Below are 17,517 nucleotides of genomic sequence, written 5' to 3'. Positions count from 1 at the left end.
CATTTGCAACAACATGGATGCACCTTGAAGGCATAATGTTAAGTGAAATAAGTCAAGAGAAAGACAAATACTCTATGATCTCATTTATGTGTGAAATCTAAAACCAAAAACTCATAGAAGAGAAATCAGATTTATGGTTTTCAGAGGCGAGGGTGGGTGGAGGAGGATTGGAGGAAGGTGATCAAAAAAGTACCAACTTCCAGTTCCAAGAGAAATAAGTACCAGGGATGTAATGTACAACAGGTTGGCTATAGTCACCACTGCTGGATGCGGCTTGCTCTTTCAAATTGCAATTTTATTGTATTTCTATGGCCTGTTAAAAGTAAAATGTTTAAAACATGTACAATCTTTGACCCTTTCTTTGCATTTCTTCATTTAAAAAAAATGGGGTGCCTGGGTGGCTCAGATGGTTGAGCATCTGCCTTCGGCTCAGGTGATGATCCCAGGGTGCCGGGATCGAGTCCCGCATCGGGCTCCCTGCTCCTTGGGAGCCTGCTTCTCCCTCTGCCTCTCTCTCTCTCTCTCTTTCTCTCTGTCTCTCATGAATAAATAAATAAAATCTTTAAAAAAAAAAGTACCAGAGCCCTCCATAAATGGAAGCGCCCAAGCCACCACCTTCAACCTGTGGGAGGTCCTGCCAGGCTTCAGCTGTCTCACCACGGCCTTCTCTTCTCAGGCTGCTGGGTCCTGAGCAGGTAGATCAACCCTTTGTCTAGATTTCTACACTTTCCCTTTTCCCTATTTCCTGGTGTCTTGCAGTTTCTAAAGCAAATCCACATTTGTGCCAGCAATGACTCTGGTTTGTTCAAATATCTTTTACTCCTCAATCTTCATGTCCATTTTCTGCCCTTGACTCCTCCCCCATGCCTCTCCCCCATGGGAGACAGCCAGGACCAAACGTCTAGAGCCATTTCAGTGAGAACCAGATCAACAGCACAACCCGGTGTGACACCTGGATGCAGTAATGACAGCGGCCCCCTTGCAGAGTGTCTTTGCTCTCTGCCAGGTATGGGCTGAGGACTTTGCCTGCATGATCTGATTTACTCCCCATTAACTAGCAATGCTACCTCCCTTTTATAGACGAGGTAGCTTAGACTCAAAGACTTGAACAAGCTTGCTCAAGATCATGCAGCCACCAAGTGTTGGAGCCAGGATTTGGATCCAGGTCTATCTGATTCCAAAAGCTTGTGCTTTTAACCACAGTACAAAAAGAGAGAACAAAAAAGTGACCCAGCTTGCCAAGGCTGGAGTTGAAGTTCAGCTGCCTCAGCTCTACCACCACCTGGCCGGCCCCTGGCTATAGCAGGAGATGTGTAGGAGAGACAATTTACCTGCTTTCTGCATTGGTGTGAATTTCAGCGTTTTGTCCGACTTTATTTTACTCAGAGTTCTGAAACCCATCCTGAACCATTTCTCAGATGTCTTCAGTCCCACTCCGAACACAGAAGTAAAGAGCTGAAACAGAGGGAAAGGCATGCCTTTAGTTTCTAAAATGATCATTATGATAATGAAGCGACACTTTACAAGTTCAAGGGATTAGGAAAACGTGTAAGGAAATTTCTGAACCAGTTTCTCCTGAATATGACAAGCAGGAGGGTGATAGTAACTTTGGACAGAGATTTTGGTTTCAGAAGGGTCCTCTCCTGACATACGGTGTTAGGAAACGGAACGGAAGTGAGGAAGCGGCGCCTGGCACCTGCCGAGGCTTCTGTGTACTCCGACGGCTGATTGCCTGTGCCATCCACGTGTGACAGCAGCGTCCCCTGTCGGGCACTCCTCTTGGCCCAGGGTCCCTTACACATGCTCATGCTCTGCGTATCTTAAGAGGGATGCTCATGTAGGTTGTGTGAATTCCTGACCATTGCCCAGCTGATAAGTGGCAAAGCCCAAACTCAAATCCAGGCTGTCTGTACTCCAAGACTCGGCTCCTGCCCACAAGCACCTTTTGGCCTGTGCATCACTCCGGAACCAAAAGACTGGGCAGAAATCCCTGCCACCTGCAACTCCAGGGTGGGGAACATTGGGAGGTAACAAGCCCTGCTTTAAGGTAGATCAGGATGCAGTGGGGAGCCTCCGACACAGGTGTGCTCTTTAAGAGCAGGTTTGTTTTGTCCCATGGTCCCAGCGTCCGCATGATATTTGCATCCACGAGGGACAGATGCTAGAAGATAATTTGTACCTCATCAGAGCATAGCAATAAGCTCATGCACTCATATCTATTTGGGCATCTGCTTTCTAGACCACAGTTTGGACTGATTGTGCCCCCTTCCATCCATATGTTGAAGCCCTAACTGCCATGGTGGTGGTATTTGGAGATGAGGACTTAGGGAGGTGATTAGGTTTAGATGAGGTCATGACGGTGGGACCCTCATGAAGGGATTAGTGCCTTAATAAGAAGAGGCACCATGGGACTGCCTGTGTGTGTGTGTGTGTGTGTGTGTGTGTGTGTGTGTCATGTGAGGGCACGTTGAGAAGGTGGCCATCTGCAAGCCAGGAAGAGAGCCCTAACCCGAACCCGATCATGCTGGCACCCTGGTCTCAGGCTTCCAGGCTCCAGAAGTCTAAGAAAATAAATAATTGTTGTTTAATCTACCCAGCCTGTGGCATTTTTTTATGGTAGCCCAAGCTGATTTGACCACTTAGAATAAATAATAGGATTACCTGGAAAACCATTTTAAATAAATACATGTAAAATTACTTACTTTGAAGGACTGATATCGTTCATCATTTAACACAGCTTTAACTTCAGAACTTTCTCCATCTTCAATAATTTCCTGCATGGACGGTTGAAAAATATTTTACACTAGTGATGGTGAACAACCAGAGAGTCTGGAGCTCTCAAATTCCCAGATGTAGTAGCTTGATTGTTCAGGAAATGTTCGCCTGTGGCCTGCAGGGTGTTTCCCTAGCTGATCTGGACAAAACCGGACATTTCCTGTAATCTTAGAAATCCCAGCTCATTTATAGTCCTCAGGGACGAAGGCACAGAATGATCAGGGTCCAGCTCCACAGAACACCAAACCAAAAGATTCACCGATGATAGTATGCCTAAATATTTGTGATAATTTTCTTTTCGATGGCTATGCACTAGCTGAGACAAAAAGACTTCTCGTCTGAGCAGATTAATTTTGGACCCATTGAAAAACCAATCCAAGTTCAAGCTCTTATGATGTCTAGCTCTAAATAGAGTTGAGAGTACTTTCCTTGAATACTTTACTTTGCACCTAACTTTACTGAAACTTAATTCTCGGATGACCAACTTGCTTTGCTGGGGAATCCTTAAACATTATTATTACATAAATAATCCCCCATCCCTGGCTTTCTTGTTGGAACACACAGGGAGAGATGCAGAATCAGGTTCACTGCGTAGTCACTCCTACCACCATTCTGGAGGGCAGTGTCCCCTGAGAGGGACTGAGGTCCTTCACAAAGCCTGTATTTGAAGTTGGACCATCCCCTGCTGTCGAGCTTTTAGGACACTTGAGTCTTTTACTGTGATTAATGATAATATTGGGAGAGTTCTCTTCCTACTAGCTTTGCCCCATGGAGCCCCAGCTGTGAGAAAACTGGGGCATGGATTCTATCTATCTATCTATCTATCCATCCATCTGTCTGTCTATCCCCCATTCCACATCTACATAGTTGACAGGAAAATCTATTAACTGCTTTTACTTCCCCCCTCCTCCCTACATATTAGGAAGTAGGACAAATCACATTTTACCCTTACCTCTATGACACACTTCACTTTGTCCCCCAGGCAGGGAATTCCTTCTGTGTCCTTCATACTGATGATTGTGAAGGGCAGGGATTTAAGTACAGAAGCTGCTCTCATAAATGCCAGGCAGAAGACTTCATTTTCTCTAAACTCATAGTTTTCAGCCAGTACCTCAAAGGCATCCTAAAGAATGAAACCGGGTAAGCTAACCAAGGTCGGTTCCCAGCCCCTGAGCTAGCTAGCTCTGCAAATGCCTCTTCCTCTTCTTGAGTGTTGAAATACCTCCTGAAGGGTGAGATCGGGTCTCCCATATCTTTGCACCCCTCCCTTGTTATGAGAGGAGTTGAATTGAAAAGACAGGTCACAGACGCTTCATAAGGAAACTTTGAGTTCGCTCCCATTAGGTATTCGGGAATGATTTAACCAAAGCCTGATCTCAGGCTCACTGCATCTACTTCATTACTCAGTAAGACCCTGCCTTCTTTCCTTGCACACTTCTCCACCAGCCTGTGGCCAGGATTCTGCTTTGATCACCTGGCGGTTTCATCTCTTAGCTTGTACGTTAAAACACAGTCAGCACCTAACATGGGCTTACTGAATGAATGAATGGGTGTGATCATAGTGACACAGCCCCAAGGCAGGTTGTTTAAGGTAGGGCACATTTGCATTTCAGTAGCTGCAGCCCTGTGGCATCAGGCTCCCATGCCCAGTACTGCAGTTTCCTGGTCTTCCTCATACACGTGGGGCTGGAAGTTTAGAAATGAGAATTTTGTATTTGATATACTAACAGCATGTTTTAACCACCTGACTACTTGCTCTAGGCTGGAGGACAAGCAGCTGTGGGCTTGTTAAGGTCATTTGAAACACAATTGCCAAACTTCAGGGCTGGCTGGGGCTTTAGACACAATCTAGCTAACTTAGAATTGAAGGGATATATTTGAGGCTCAGAGAGAGGAACTGACTTGCCCAAGCTGGTTAAGATCACACACACAGGTGAGAATCCAGATCTGGGGTCTCTCAGTCGTTTGGTTACCCAGGAAGGGCTATTGATGCATTATTGTTGTTTCTTTGTAACTTGCTCTTACTATGGTTTGGACTAAGTACAGTATTCAGTTTTTCCTAATACTTGCCTTTGACAACTGTTGTGTCCAAGAGTGTCAACTCTCAATAAATAGTAATTTACCATCTCTAAAGAATATACATATTTTTTCCAAATGTATTTGTCCAGTTCTATGACAGAAGTAGATCCATTCTTGACAGAAGAACCAGAGATCAGGTGAGGGGGGTGGTGACTGAGTGTGGGGAAAACGTTCCTAGATTTTTCAGAATATTTCATAATTGGATTTGTAGATGTGTGGAAAGAAGCTGCAAGCCCTTCATTTGCTCTGGGTGTTGTTGTAACGCCCCTTACCGTGAAGATGTGGTTACAGTTGTTTAAAGTGGTTCTTCTCTGACATGCGTATTGAGAGATCTTTTTTACAGCAAGTGGTGGAGTCTTCTGGGACTCTGGGTTGGGGCTAGCTGAATTGTCTCTTCTCACCTAAACAAATGCATAAGCATCCATTTTTTTTTAAGATTTTATTTATTTATTTATTTATTTATTTATTTATTTGAGAGAGAGAGAGCGCATGAGAGGGGGGAGGGTCAGAGGGAGAAGCAGACTCCCCGCTGAGCAGCAGGGAGCCCGATGCGGGACTCGATCCCCGGACTCCAGGACCATGACCTGAGCTGAAGGCAGTCACTTAACCAACTGAGCCACCCAAGCGCCCCGCATAAGCATCCATTTTTAATAACAATCGGTAACAATAATAATAGATATTATGAAGAAAAAATTGGCAGCAGTTTAATGGCAATTGTCTCTGGAGAGAGGGTAAAATTATAGGAGAGTCAAAGTTTATATTATATGCATCTCTAATATTCAAATTTGCTACAGTTAACATGTAATATTTTTGCATCAGGAAAAATAAACATGAAAAAGAACAATCAATTAAGTACCATTTTCCTTTTCCATGAACTTACATAGTCATGGTCTGAACCTTCTGGACGGTTCTAACATTAATGGTGAAGGACTTGGAATTAAGAGTCCAACTTTCCTTATTTTTTCTTTATGAATGATCGTAGTAAGAAAAAAAAAAAGGAACCTTCACTTTTCTGGCTACCAGAACATCAACATTCCACATTTTGAAATATTTGTGTATGGTCTTGCTCACAAAACTAGCTACCATTTATTAGGTGCTATAGATCAGGCTCTGTGGTAAGCGCTTTGCATTATGTCACTCTAGTTCTCATAACCATCTTGTCAGGTAGGTCCAATTGCTATCTTATTTTGTAGAGGAGGAAACAGAAGCTCAGAAAAGCTGAGTGACTTGCCCATGCTCGCACAGGGGGTAAGCAGAAAACCTGGGGTCTAACCCAGTCTGTTGATTCTACAGCCCGTGTTCCTAATTATCAAGTGAAGGGCAAAGAAAACCACAACGATAACACTTACAAGCTGGTGTTTCCCCAACATCTCCACTGGTCTTCCTGCTCCCATTGATTCTATCAGCCAGGAGACGTCGAGGAGTTCTAGCTGTGAGCTGGCTTTCATATTCTGTACCTGCAGCCACTCCAGGACCTCTGAGCCAGAGTTGTTTTCTGCCACAATGTGGGTGATGGAATCACTGCAGAATGCAAGAGAGCGTTACCAGCTGAAGGGAATTTCAAATGAGAAGTGCTCCTCTCTCCTTGAGGTGTTCAGAACATGCTGTCTGATGAAGAAAAATGCATGCTAGACCTGACCATAGGTACAGAGAATTTAGGCCTCCAGGGAAGGGAATTCTGCTTTAATTAGTGTAGCCACAAGTGGTCTGTGTTACATGTCAGATGCAAGAAAAATTAAGAAAACATTAACAAGATTGTGGTCAATGGAAAACCAAAGTCCAGAGAAGATGGAAGATGAAATTGTTCTTAAAGTGGCAGCAAGCACTGTACGTGTGGCTTTGGTGTGCCATTTTATTTTTATTTGTAGAGGGCTTCAGCCCGGTGCCTTTCCAACTGACTGACTCCGATCCACAGGGAGAAATACATTTTATATCATGACCTAAAATAGAAAGAGATATATGTAGATATGCTTGTAACATTCCATTAAACTGGTCTCACAACCCATTAATAGATGGTGACCAGCTTTGAGGAAATATTGCTCCACATGTTTTTCAAGGCACAGTCTAGTGATGGAGGGTAGGTGAGACGCTTTCCCCCAGTAACCACTGAGCATTATCCAGGTACCTTACATCCATCCTCCCACTTAATACTCCCGAAGCTCCTCAAGGAAGTGTTATGTTATTCACACTTCAAAAATGGGGAAACTGAACGGGAGAGTTTATGTGACAGTGTGAAGGTCACACAGCTAGTAAATGGTATTGATCCTTTTTGATTGTCTCTTTCTGGGTCAAGTATGTTATTTCTGGTTTTCAATAAGTCTTCACGGTCCACATCATATCATTGGAACCAATGTTTTTTAAGGCTCTTTCCGTTCAAATAATCTACGAATCTGGGAGATAGTAAGATGCATATCTAGGCATCCAAGAGAAGAATAGAATTCTTTTCTCTTTCCCACTTCTCTTCCTTGACTTCCTCTTTCTCCTTCTCCTTTTTTTGATTAACTCTTGGATTCACTGGGTATTTTTTGGTTCCCTGTTATATTCACAGCCCTAGGTTCCTTGTGGTGGTAGCAGCAACGGTGGTTGTAGGGGTAGGAAGTAGGGTACCAAAGAAGAAAAGGGAAGTTTCTGGACATTAGTATCCTTTTTTTTGAAGATTTTATTTATTTATTTGACACAGAGAGAGAGAGAGAGCATAAGTAGGCAGAGCAGCAGGCAGAGGGAGGGGGAGAAGTAGGCTCCCCGCTGAGCAGGGAGCCCGATGCGGGGCTCAATCCCAGGACCCTGGGATCATGACCTGAGCGGAAGGCAGACGCTTAACCGACTGAGCCACCAAGGCGTCCCTGGACATTAATATCTTACGTGAAGCAGATGGTTAACGATATGTTATGACAAGACATGAGGCATGGAAAAGATCTGCAAGTGGTGTGCAGAGAAGGAAAAGAGCTGGCGTGAGCTGAGAGAGGCAGGGTGGCTTTGTGGAAGGAGGGGTTTTTGTCCAGTCTTGATGGATGGGGAGGAAATAAATAGGGACCTGGAAGGCAGAACTTTGGGCCCTCCTAGAAGAAAAGGTTCAGAGGCCAGAGGAAAGTGGCAGAATGGGCTGGACCAGAGTGAAGAGTTTATGTTGGGAAGTAGTTGTAGATGTGGCTGAGTTGTTGGGGCAACCATGTTATAGAAGGTCTTAGGAGCCTGGTTGAGGAGGTTGGATCTCATTTTCTAGGGTGGTGGAAACAGTAAAGGATTTTGTGAGCAGAATATGCACAGCCTCACATTTAAAAGATGTCTTTTAAAAAGGCTAATCTGGTCCACACAATGATTTGGAGGGAAGAGTGATGGGTGAGGAGGGTGGGGAGCTAATTAGTAGAATGAAACTATGACCACGTGCGAGATGATTCTAACGCAGTCTGACTCCTGTAGCACCGGGAAGAAAGGCAAAGGAGACATAGGAGGGGCCTCTGGCGTTAGTTCACCTATGAAAGCTGAAGCAGAGAGCAAATATTACTTTCCCATCTCTATCACAGTAAAGTCAGAGTGCTTTTGGTGGAAATAGGGATTTAAGAAGTCATCTCTTTGGGGTGGGGAGTGAAAATGAAGTTTGTTTCGGGCATGCTGCATTTGAAGGGCAGCAAGAGGTCCACAGTGAGAATGTCCGGTCGACAGGTGGGGTGTGAGGCTGGCGCTGGGAGAGAGCTGGGGCTGGAGGCCAGAGCTGAGCCATCTGGATGGCAGGGTGCGCAGCGGGCCAAAGCAGAAGTACTTCTTGGTGAAACCACATCTGACAAGAGTTGGGGGAAGACCACTCACTGCATCCCTATTCTAGGTCCTCATCATTCCAAGAGTGATTTGTAATAAGCTTCTTGAAAGGTTCTTTATGTGAAGACTTTAAGAAGACAATAGAAAGATTAATAGAGCTACATAGGAAGTGTTATTCCGTCTAGACTTCTGCCCTTTGGAGGAAAACTTTATTATAATATTATTTTTAATTATAATAGAATATTTTGCTATTATAATTAGTATTAAGGTTCTGTCTTAACTTCAGGGGAGACGGATGTGCTGAGGGGGAGCTCTGGGGCTCAACTTCCAAATTCAAGCCCCTCCCCATCCACTCTCCTGCCATCCCCACCCCCACTATGGCTTCCCCTGGGACAGCGTGGCCATGTCTGAGTTCACACAATTGGATGAGAACCACATGCATTTTTCACAGCGTTCATAGAAGCACATTTGCAAATAAACAGGCCACACAGCCTATGGAAGAAGACTCTGATTTGAACTTCCAACCCCTGCTCATTAAGCAATTAGCAAACAAAACCAAACAACAACGACAACAGCAATAATAGAGCACACACACACAAAGTCAAACAGGACCTCTTCAGCCGTCCACACAGTGCTACCCAGAACTGGGTACTGCTTGTCCCTGGTTCCCACAAGGTAAGCACAGAAATGAAAAGTCAGCATTTAGAAACTTTCATTGTAATTTGACACCATCACAGTAGTTTCCTGTATGTTGTTTTTTGATAAAAGCGTTGCTCTGTAATGAAGTTTTTGGAAAACGGGTCCTTCACCACAAATAACTTAAGAAAGATCGTCTAGAGAATAATCTCTACATTCCCGGTCTTCTTGCGTTGCCTGAGTTGGGCTGATGGGCTCCTGGTGGCCAGCTGCATCTGGACTACAACGTGCTTCCTGCATCGGGCTCGTCATGTGCCCTTTGCAGACCATTCTCAGTCTCTGTGCATTTGCTCACTTTCAGTTCTAAGCCCTTAGCAACAGCGCTGCTAAGGAGAGCTCTGCCTCCCGTGTGTTCTGCTGACAATTCCTTAGTGCCGTGTTATGGCAACTCTTTGTCTATTTGCTGCAAGAGTAATTTTCTCTCTGCTCTGAGCACGCCAATATTAGAAATATTAGTAATGTGGGAATATCACTATGTGCCAGACCGTATGGTAGGCACATTTCTCGCATTCCCTCATCTAATTGTCAATGAGAAAAGAGACCTTGGAGACATTAAAAATTCACCCAGCTGATAATTGGTGGAGTAGGGATTCAATCCCCAATCGATGTTAGTCCAAAGCCTCTGTGTGGGGCTAAACTGAGCTACCCCTCTGTGACTTTGTGCTTCTTCCATGGCAGAAGGAAGAACATCTGGAAGGGTATCTTCATAATAAAAAACCCTGATTCCCTCCAAAGGGCAGAAACAGAGAACCGATAGCACTTCCCATTGGCCACACTGTCCCTGCTGCTGCCACATGGAATTTGTGTCTGGAATTTATGTCCAATAGCATGTGGACCTCAGTAAGACTGCAAGACATGGACAGCTGTCCCAGGAAATCTGAAAGAACAGTTGCCATGGCTACACACCAAGATGGAGAAGTCACAGAGAGGCTGTCAGGCTCTCTGAGCTCTGAATTTTACCTAAGCCTCGCAGAGAGGCAAATGTGCTGAGGGGAGCCCTGGAGCTCATCTTCCAAGTTCAGGCCCCTCACCATTCACTCTTACCACCCCTGCCCCACCACCACTCTCTCTTCACGGGGGATGTCTCTGGATCCCGGGGCACGTCGTGGGGTGGGGGGGGGGGTGTGCTGTATAAGGATCCACCAACAATACAACGTACAGGCATACCCAAAAGAAAAGGCTGTAGAAGAATACTCCAGAATACTGCAAACGGTTAGACACACACACACACACACACACACACACACACATATTCTTACTCAGTCCTCACAGGTCTTATGTGGTGGGTGATATCATTTCAGATGAGAAAACCAAGGCTTGAGGAGGCTCCTTGAAGCCAGGATTCAAACCCAGCTGTGCATGACTCAAGCAATCTCTTAACGTTCTACTAGACTGTGGTTAGAACCCTGAGTGAGGTGTTGTTTGTTTTAAGTTTGTTTTTTTTTTTTCTGTATTTTCCCATTTTCTGTCATGAACCATCTATCATCACTTTCTACTTAGGGAGAAAAATACATATGAATGTCATTTTTAAGGGCAAAACCTGGATCTGGGGCTGAGGTGGTACCTGCCTTGGCCCTGGAGTCCTTGGCTTTTTTCTTACACTGAGAGAGGACAGAAGCCCAGGCAGTAGCCCCAAACTTCTCCTAGAGACCCCAAGGTGCTGTGGAGATGGCTGTTCCTGGATTTCTTTAGTTTCTTTCTTTTTTTTTTTTAAGATTTTATTTATTTATTTGAGAGTGAGGGAGAGAGAGAGCACAAGATGGGGGAGGGTCAGAGAGAGAAGCAGAGAGCCTGACGTGAAGCTCAATCCCTGGACTCGGATCCCGGGACTCTGAGATCATGACCTGAGCCGAAGGCAGACGCTTAACCGACTGAGCCACCCAGGCGCCCCAAGTGCACCTAGTTTCTTAGCCAGAACCAATTACTGTTGTCTTGGACTAGGTTTGGGAGGGATTGAACCAATTAGAACAATTCTGAACTAAGATTCGTCCCTCAGCTTCTCACAGGGAAAGGATTCCGGGTCCTCTCCTTCAACTAGTGCTCAACGGAAATGTGCCTGGCTTGGTCCTTGGCGTCCCCGAGGGCAGGGACAATATTATCATCTGCCTAGTTATCGATAGTCTAGGTGATAATTATGCCTGGTGCCCAGCACATGGCCAGATTCATAGCAACAGTGAATAGATAGACCATTGGTGGGATGAAAAAATGAATTAATCAATAGCTCTAAAGGAACTAAACTCTAGTGTCTACCAGAGACACCTAAGAAGCTGGGTTAACATTCAGATGCTTGGGCCCTATCAAGAGAGATTCAAATTCAGTAAGTCTTACATAGAGCCCAGGAATATGCTCCCTTGGTAATTCTCATGTAGTCAGTTCTAGTTATTCATTGGTGCATAACCAACTCTCCCAAAATGTAGTGGGTTAAAAAGAGCAACAATTTTATTATATCTCACAATTCTGTGGGTCCAGAATTCAGGCACCTGTCAGGTATGGTGCCAATGGAGGTGTGATGCGCCATATGGCTCAGCATGTCTGGCACGTTGGTGAGGATGCAGGGAGGCATCTATCAACGGTAAGCACTTTCACTTGGTGTCTCTCAGAGGGACTCAAACTTTTTATGTGAGGCTGTGAGATCCAGAGAGCAGCAGAAGCCTCAGGGCCCTTTATGACCCTGCATCAAGAGTCACCTAGTGTCATTCTATTGGTTGAAGCGGTCACAAGCCCTCCCAGATGCAAGGGAACAGAGAATAGTCCTTGCCTCTCCTTGGGAGCAACCATATTTCCAAACCACCCCACAGCCCAAGAACTATACTTTGAGAGATGCTGCTGTAGAGAAAAATCTCTCCTGAACTGCCCGCACACTGGACTTTGGGCTCAATGACCGCCATGTTTCCAACATGGTACTCATTTCTGTGTAGGGACATGAAATCGTTTTAGCAGGTAGATAGCTGAACACTAAGAAGGTGTATGAATTTATATCTACATGTTAAAATTATGCATATCAGACCCATGGTTTTCATGGATTTCACAGTTTTTATATTACTCCTTAGGACAAGACTAAATTATTTTTAACAATTCATCTGAGAGACAATTGAAGGAAGCACAGTAAGTCTATAATAATGCATGTGGTAAAAGTTATTATAAGAATCATGAATGTGCCATTCACATGTCCAGAAAGCCCTGAGTTATAGAATTAACTCACACATTTTGGTTCTGCCTTTTTTTTCTGATGCCTATATCTTCACTGTTCCTGTCTTTCTTTTCCTAGTTGGCCCTGCCTCACAGTACAGTTAGAAAAATTCTTCATGAAGAAAAAGGCAGCCACCCTTCTTTGCCTGGAGACAGACTGACCCCCATTCTGACTTCCCCAGCCTTCGCGGATGGTTACCTGTTTTTATCTTTGTCTTTAAAATAGGTTTCTTTCCCCAGAGAGGTCATCCCCAATCCTTCCCATCTGATGTAGGACTGATCTTGTAAATAATGACTTTAAATAGTAATTTACAGTTAAACTGAGCTGTTTACTGTTTAAAAAGCCTCCTGCCAATTTCCCTTAGCAACTGATCTGTTTCAGGATCCCCGACATAGAAAAATCAAAGCAGTTTTATTTAGTTTTATCTCACACGTTAACTACCACCAGTAGGTAGGTTACTATTTCCAGCTCTGACACACCTAAGAATGAGAGAGTCTTGCCTTGATTTTTTTTTTCTCCCACCTTAAATGAGATTATGAACATTAACTTAAAGTCCACAGATTTTGAAATGTGAAGTAATTTGGACCAGAGAAGGTCTAGAGCTTACAATGCACGTTCTTGAATTTATAAATCTTTACTATTTTGCTGATTACAAAAGTAATAATGGTGCATCATAAAAAAAAAATTAATTACAAAAATTAATCTTGGTAATCACAAGTTCCTTTGGCTGGTTTTATATTCACCAGATAAATCATTCTTTGAGCAAATACTTCCTGAAGCTACCATGTATAAGAAAAATGTCAAAGGTCTAAGGGTGGGTTCTGCAAGATGGCCCCCATGATGCCCTTGCCCTTGTGGAGCCAGGGAGAAGTAATTGGGTGAGCTTCGAAGTAAAGTCAAGTGGCAGAGCTGGGGCCAGCCCTATGCCATGGATTACATCCATGTACTGGGGAGGAAGTTCCATCCTCTAAGAGGGTGTGCGGGGCTCTTGGGTTTTAGACACAGAGAGGTGTAGGGAGAAGGGATTTGAGGTTGGGGTACATCTTGCTTTCATCAGGCAATATGTTCTAAAGGTACCCTTGTGGATGAATAAGGAGGTCTGAGCAGGACAAAAGTACCATCTGGTGGGTTTCTTCTGCTCCAACAATGGAACTGAGAGAGTATTAAGCTGCTGGGCGGAGACACCCTGGGCGCGACCCTTTCCAGCCACAGCTCTTTCTTCTTCGACATCAGCAGTTTAGGTCAAGACATAGTGGGTTTCACTACTGTGTTCATAGAGGAGAGTCGATGACAGAGTTTTAAAATAGCTCAAAGTACTGAAACTAGGGATGAAATAAGAACATGACAAGCACCAGATTCTCGTCCTTCTCTGGCTTGACCTAGATAATTTGAGGATTATGAAGTTGCTCTAAAATTTAGAATGTTGGCCATGGAATAAAATTCAGTATCCTTTTCATGAATGTGCAAAATGCTGAAATGATTGGACGTCTCCCCTGATTTCTGTTTTAAGACACAGCTTCCTATGGGACATTGACTAGCATGTCTTCTGAAATATAACATTAATATAACATATAATATAAGTGAAACTGATTCCAAATAGAATCAGTGCACATACACTGGGGAATGAAATAGCTCCAGATAGTTCAATGGATTCAGGTACACCATTTCTAAGCTATGGGTTCAGGTCCAGGTAAAGTAGGAGTCAGATTTTTCCTCAAATATAATTCCCCTGGGGCGCCTGGGTGGCTCAGATGGTTAAGCGTCTGCCTTCGGCTCAGGTCATGATCCCAGGATCCTGGGTTTGAGTCCCGCATCGGGCTCCCTGCTCCTTGGGAGCCTGCTTCTCCCTCTGCTTCTCTCTCTCTCTCTCTCTCTCTCCCTCTCTCTCTCATGAATAAATAAATTAAAAAATCTTTAAAAAAATATAATTCCCCTGGCAGCCAAAGAATGTACTAGAAACTATGGAGATTGCTGCCTGTTTTCAGGGCATATCTATATTTTTAGCTCCTCTTTCTTTGAATCTTATATACTAGAAAAGGAAGGGATAGTCTTCGCTATTGAGAAGTATCCTTTCTTTTAGATATCAACTTTCTTCATTTTTATTTAAAATATATACGTATTGTAAAAACAATGGAAAACATAGAGAATAAAACAACCATAATCCCTTCCTAATAGCCCCTTCCTCACAAAAATAACCACTTACAACATTTTGATGGGTTTCCTTCCTGTCTTTGTTCTGTTTGTTTTTATCATTTGACCTCGTTCATATTGTGGAGACAGAATCCTCCATAAAGGTCAATGGACCCAGCTTATTAACAAGAAGCCAATCGCACTTTACATCTGTGTGCCTGTTTCTAATTTACCAGAGCACACTGACGTCCATCATCACATTTGGTGATTACCTCAGAACAAACTATTTTTCAGGAAGCTAAGGTCAGAGAGCAGGGAGGGGGTCTGGCCCCACACTACATGGCCAGGAAGGGTCAGAGCCAGAATTGGAGGTCTCTAGACTTCTTATCTAGAGATTTTCCCCTACCACAATTTCTACTGCCCTTTCCAATTAAGGGCTATGTATCTATGCACAGAAATTCCGTTTGTCAGCTGGGACTTCTACTTCCTGTGGTTTCGTTTTGAGCCATCACACGCATTTGTATTTCATGTGTCTTCTGGGCTGTCAGCCTGGGAGCTTTGCCACCATCATACGCATGGCCGCGATTTGCTCACTATGCACCACTTACCTCTGTAACCTGAGCCGCTGGGCTTGGTCCTTGGCAGCAGGCATCGGACGCATGGAACCGCCTCTCTGGCTCTGTGGCCCAAAGAAGAAACTTGCCTCCCGTGTCTCTCCAAGTACCTGCCTCAGCCACCATGTCTGTATTAGTAGCTGTGCCTGTAACTAGTCAGCCCTTGCTGGAAGTACAGACGCTTCAAACGAGAGCTTTTGATGTAAGTGGTACCTTGACCACCTGGCTGTCACCTTCCTGCCTGGCCCTTGCCAAATTTCTTTACCACAAAAAGCAGTTCCATATTTGCTGAGGCTTTTCATTTCTTCTTTTTAAATTTCCTTTTTTTTTTTTTTTTTTTAATTTCTGGGTTTGGGCCTCTTCACCTATGTCATCTTTTCTTCCCCTAATTCCAACATTTTATGTAAGTCAGTAAGATTAAAGTAGACTTAACAGTTAGATGAAATCTATGATTCCATGGAGGAGATGTTGAGATTTGGGGCTTAACATCCCAAACAAGATGGGGGTTAAAACAAAAACAAGAGGCAGAGAGGGGGAAAGGAGAGTACACCAAGAAAAATCAGATGAGGGGAGAGACCACAGGAGACTCGGGAATTTCTGAATAGGGCATTTTAGTAAAAAAATAAATAAATAAAATAAAAGGTTTCTGTGACTGTGACTCTTCATAGGAATTATGAATAATTTGAAAATCATCATATCTTATTATTGACTTTTGACACGTGTTTCTCTAGCAATTTGAAGGTGGCATTTCTTCAGCAGGAAATGCCTGTCAATTTTACTTTGAAATATCAAAGACTGTTTTTAAAATAAAAAAATTAATTTTCGCAGAAAATTCTCAGTTTTTCCTGACAAAGTGGTGGTCAGTCTATTCTTTGGACAATCAAAACCAGCCAGTTGCACTGATCATCCTTCATCTGTTGCAAGCCCCCTGGCTGTTCTGTGAAGAACTAATGTAGTAGTTAGAGAAACAACAAGGCTAATTGCTGGGGTGAGTGGGGTTGTGAGTGAACTCGTCTAGGTGGCCCAAGAGTGACTTCAGTTGCCTTTTTGTCTGGGCTTTGACCTCATCACTCTCAGCACCAAGTCTACCGGCCGTGGACAGAGCTGTCCCTGAATCTTTAACCAGCCCTCCTCACTCTGTGAACCCCACTGGGACAGTTTGTCCGAAAAGCATGATCAAGGCCACATTTGGGTGCCTGTGGAGAGCCAGCCACGATCTCTCATCCTAGCCCGTCACGGACACTAGTCACACCAGCACAGCCAGGGATTTACTTTAATTGCCAAGAAACCAAACCATTCTTTCTGCCTCAGAGTAGCTGAAAATTTTTGATTGAACTCAGTGGGGTTTTGTTCAATTTAGTCAGGAAAAATTGAGTGGTTTCAGCATTACATTTTCCAATTAAGTTTCTGTTATCATCCCTGGATAGCTCATCTCATAATGGTAAAAGGCAAAAACAACAACAACAAACAAACAAACAAAAAAACCCCAAAACAAAACAAACAAACAAGAAAAACAACCAACAAACCAACCAAACAAAACCCCCCCAAAACCTTATATTTTGGTGCCAACTAGTTTTAGTATAATTGCATCAGTCCCCACTCATCTCTATTTCCCTTAATTAGTTGGCTCAAATGTGTTCTTTGATTTCAAACCCATTTCCCCAGTGGGAGCATCACCTCTTCTGTATGTGGAAGAAAACACAGATTCCTTGGGTTCCAAAGAAGCTGTTCACAAAAGCCCTGCTTATTCACAAAGTGAAATCAGTGATGTCCTACCTGAGCTCATTTTCGACCCTGAATCCTTTCCTTCGTGCCAGCTCCATGAGGAAGGCTCTGCGGGTGGTTCCCATTTTCTTCTCTAAAATATAGAGGACCAAATCCTGAAATTTGATGTCATGAGGAGGAGAGACCATCGAAGCACCCGTTTGCCTGGGCCTCTTCTTCCGAGGGCCCGAGTGGACCATTTGCAAAGGATCCATGGGAAGAGGCATCCGATGCTTGTATCTGTGCCATCAAGTGATGTCTCCAGAAGTGAGGGAGAGCCTGCCCTCCTATATGAAGAGTTCTGATGTCATCTTACTAGTAGATTCTCATCCAAGGCAAGGTTTCTTGGGCTCTGCCCTGCTGACAGCTTCCTGCTGAAGAGCAATGGAGAATTTTTATCTCTGTTAGCTCATTTGTTCAATGTGGAAATCATAATGGAAACAGTAAATTACCTTTGATTCCTGTGCATAATCTTACCAGATCCTCAGAATAACCTCGCAAGGAAGGTAGGGA

The 17,517-nt window shown here is 44.0% G+C and overlaps 1 protein-coding gene across 2 annotated transcripts in view; it reads right to left on the bottom strand.

Annotated features, from left to right (window-relative positions):
• DNTT (DNA nucleotidylexotransferase) overlaps positions 1 to 17,219 on the bottom strand; it is a 29,408-nt gene extending 12,189 nt beyond the window's left edge. For both annotated transcript variants that reach the window (XM_027596915.2, XM_027596916.2), the window contains exons 1-6: positions 17,017 to 17,219; positions 6,198 to 6,375; positions 5,127 to 5,255; positions 3,728 to 3,898; positions 2,703 to 2,774; positions 1,332 to 1,455 (exon numbers count right to left, since the gene is read on the bottom strand). In XM_027596915.2, the coding sequence (XP_027452716.1) occupies positions 1,332 to 1,455; positions 2,703 to 2,774; positions 3,728 to 3,898; positions 5,127 to 5,255; positions 6,198 to 6,375; positions 17,017 to 17,219 (877 nt within the window). The remainder of the gene's footprint in view (positions 1 to 1,331; positions 1,456 to 2,702; positions 2,775 to 3,727; positions 3,899 to 5,126; positions 5,256 to 6,197; positions 6,376 to 17,016) is intronic.
• Positions 17,220 to 17,517: the final 298 nt, after the last annotated feature.

The sequence above is a fragment of the Zalophus californianus genome, chromosome 15 (assembly GCF_009762305.2).
Source record: "Zalophus californianus isolate mZalCal1 chromosome 15, mZalCal1.pri.v2, whole genome shotgun sequence".
Taxonomy (NCBI): Eukaryota; Metazoa; Chordata; class Mammalia; order Carnivora; family Otariidae; genus Zalophus; species Zalophus californianus.
This window is presented reverse-complemented; position numbering and strand designations above follow the sequence as displayed.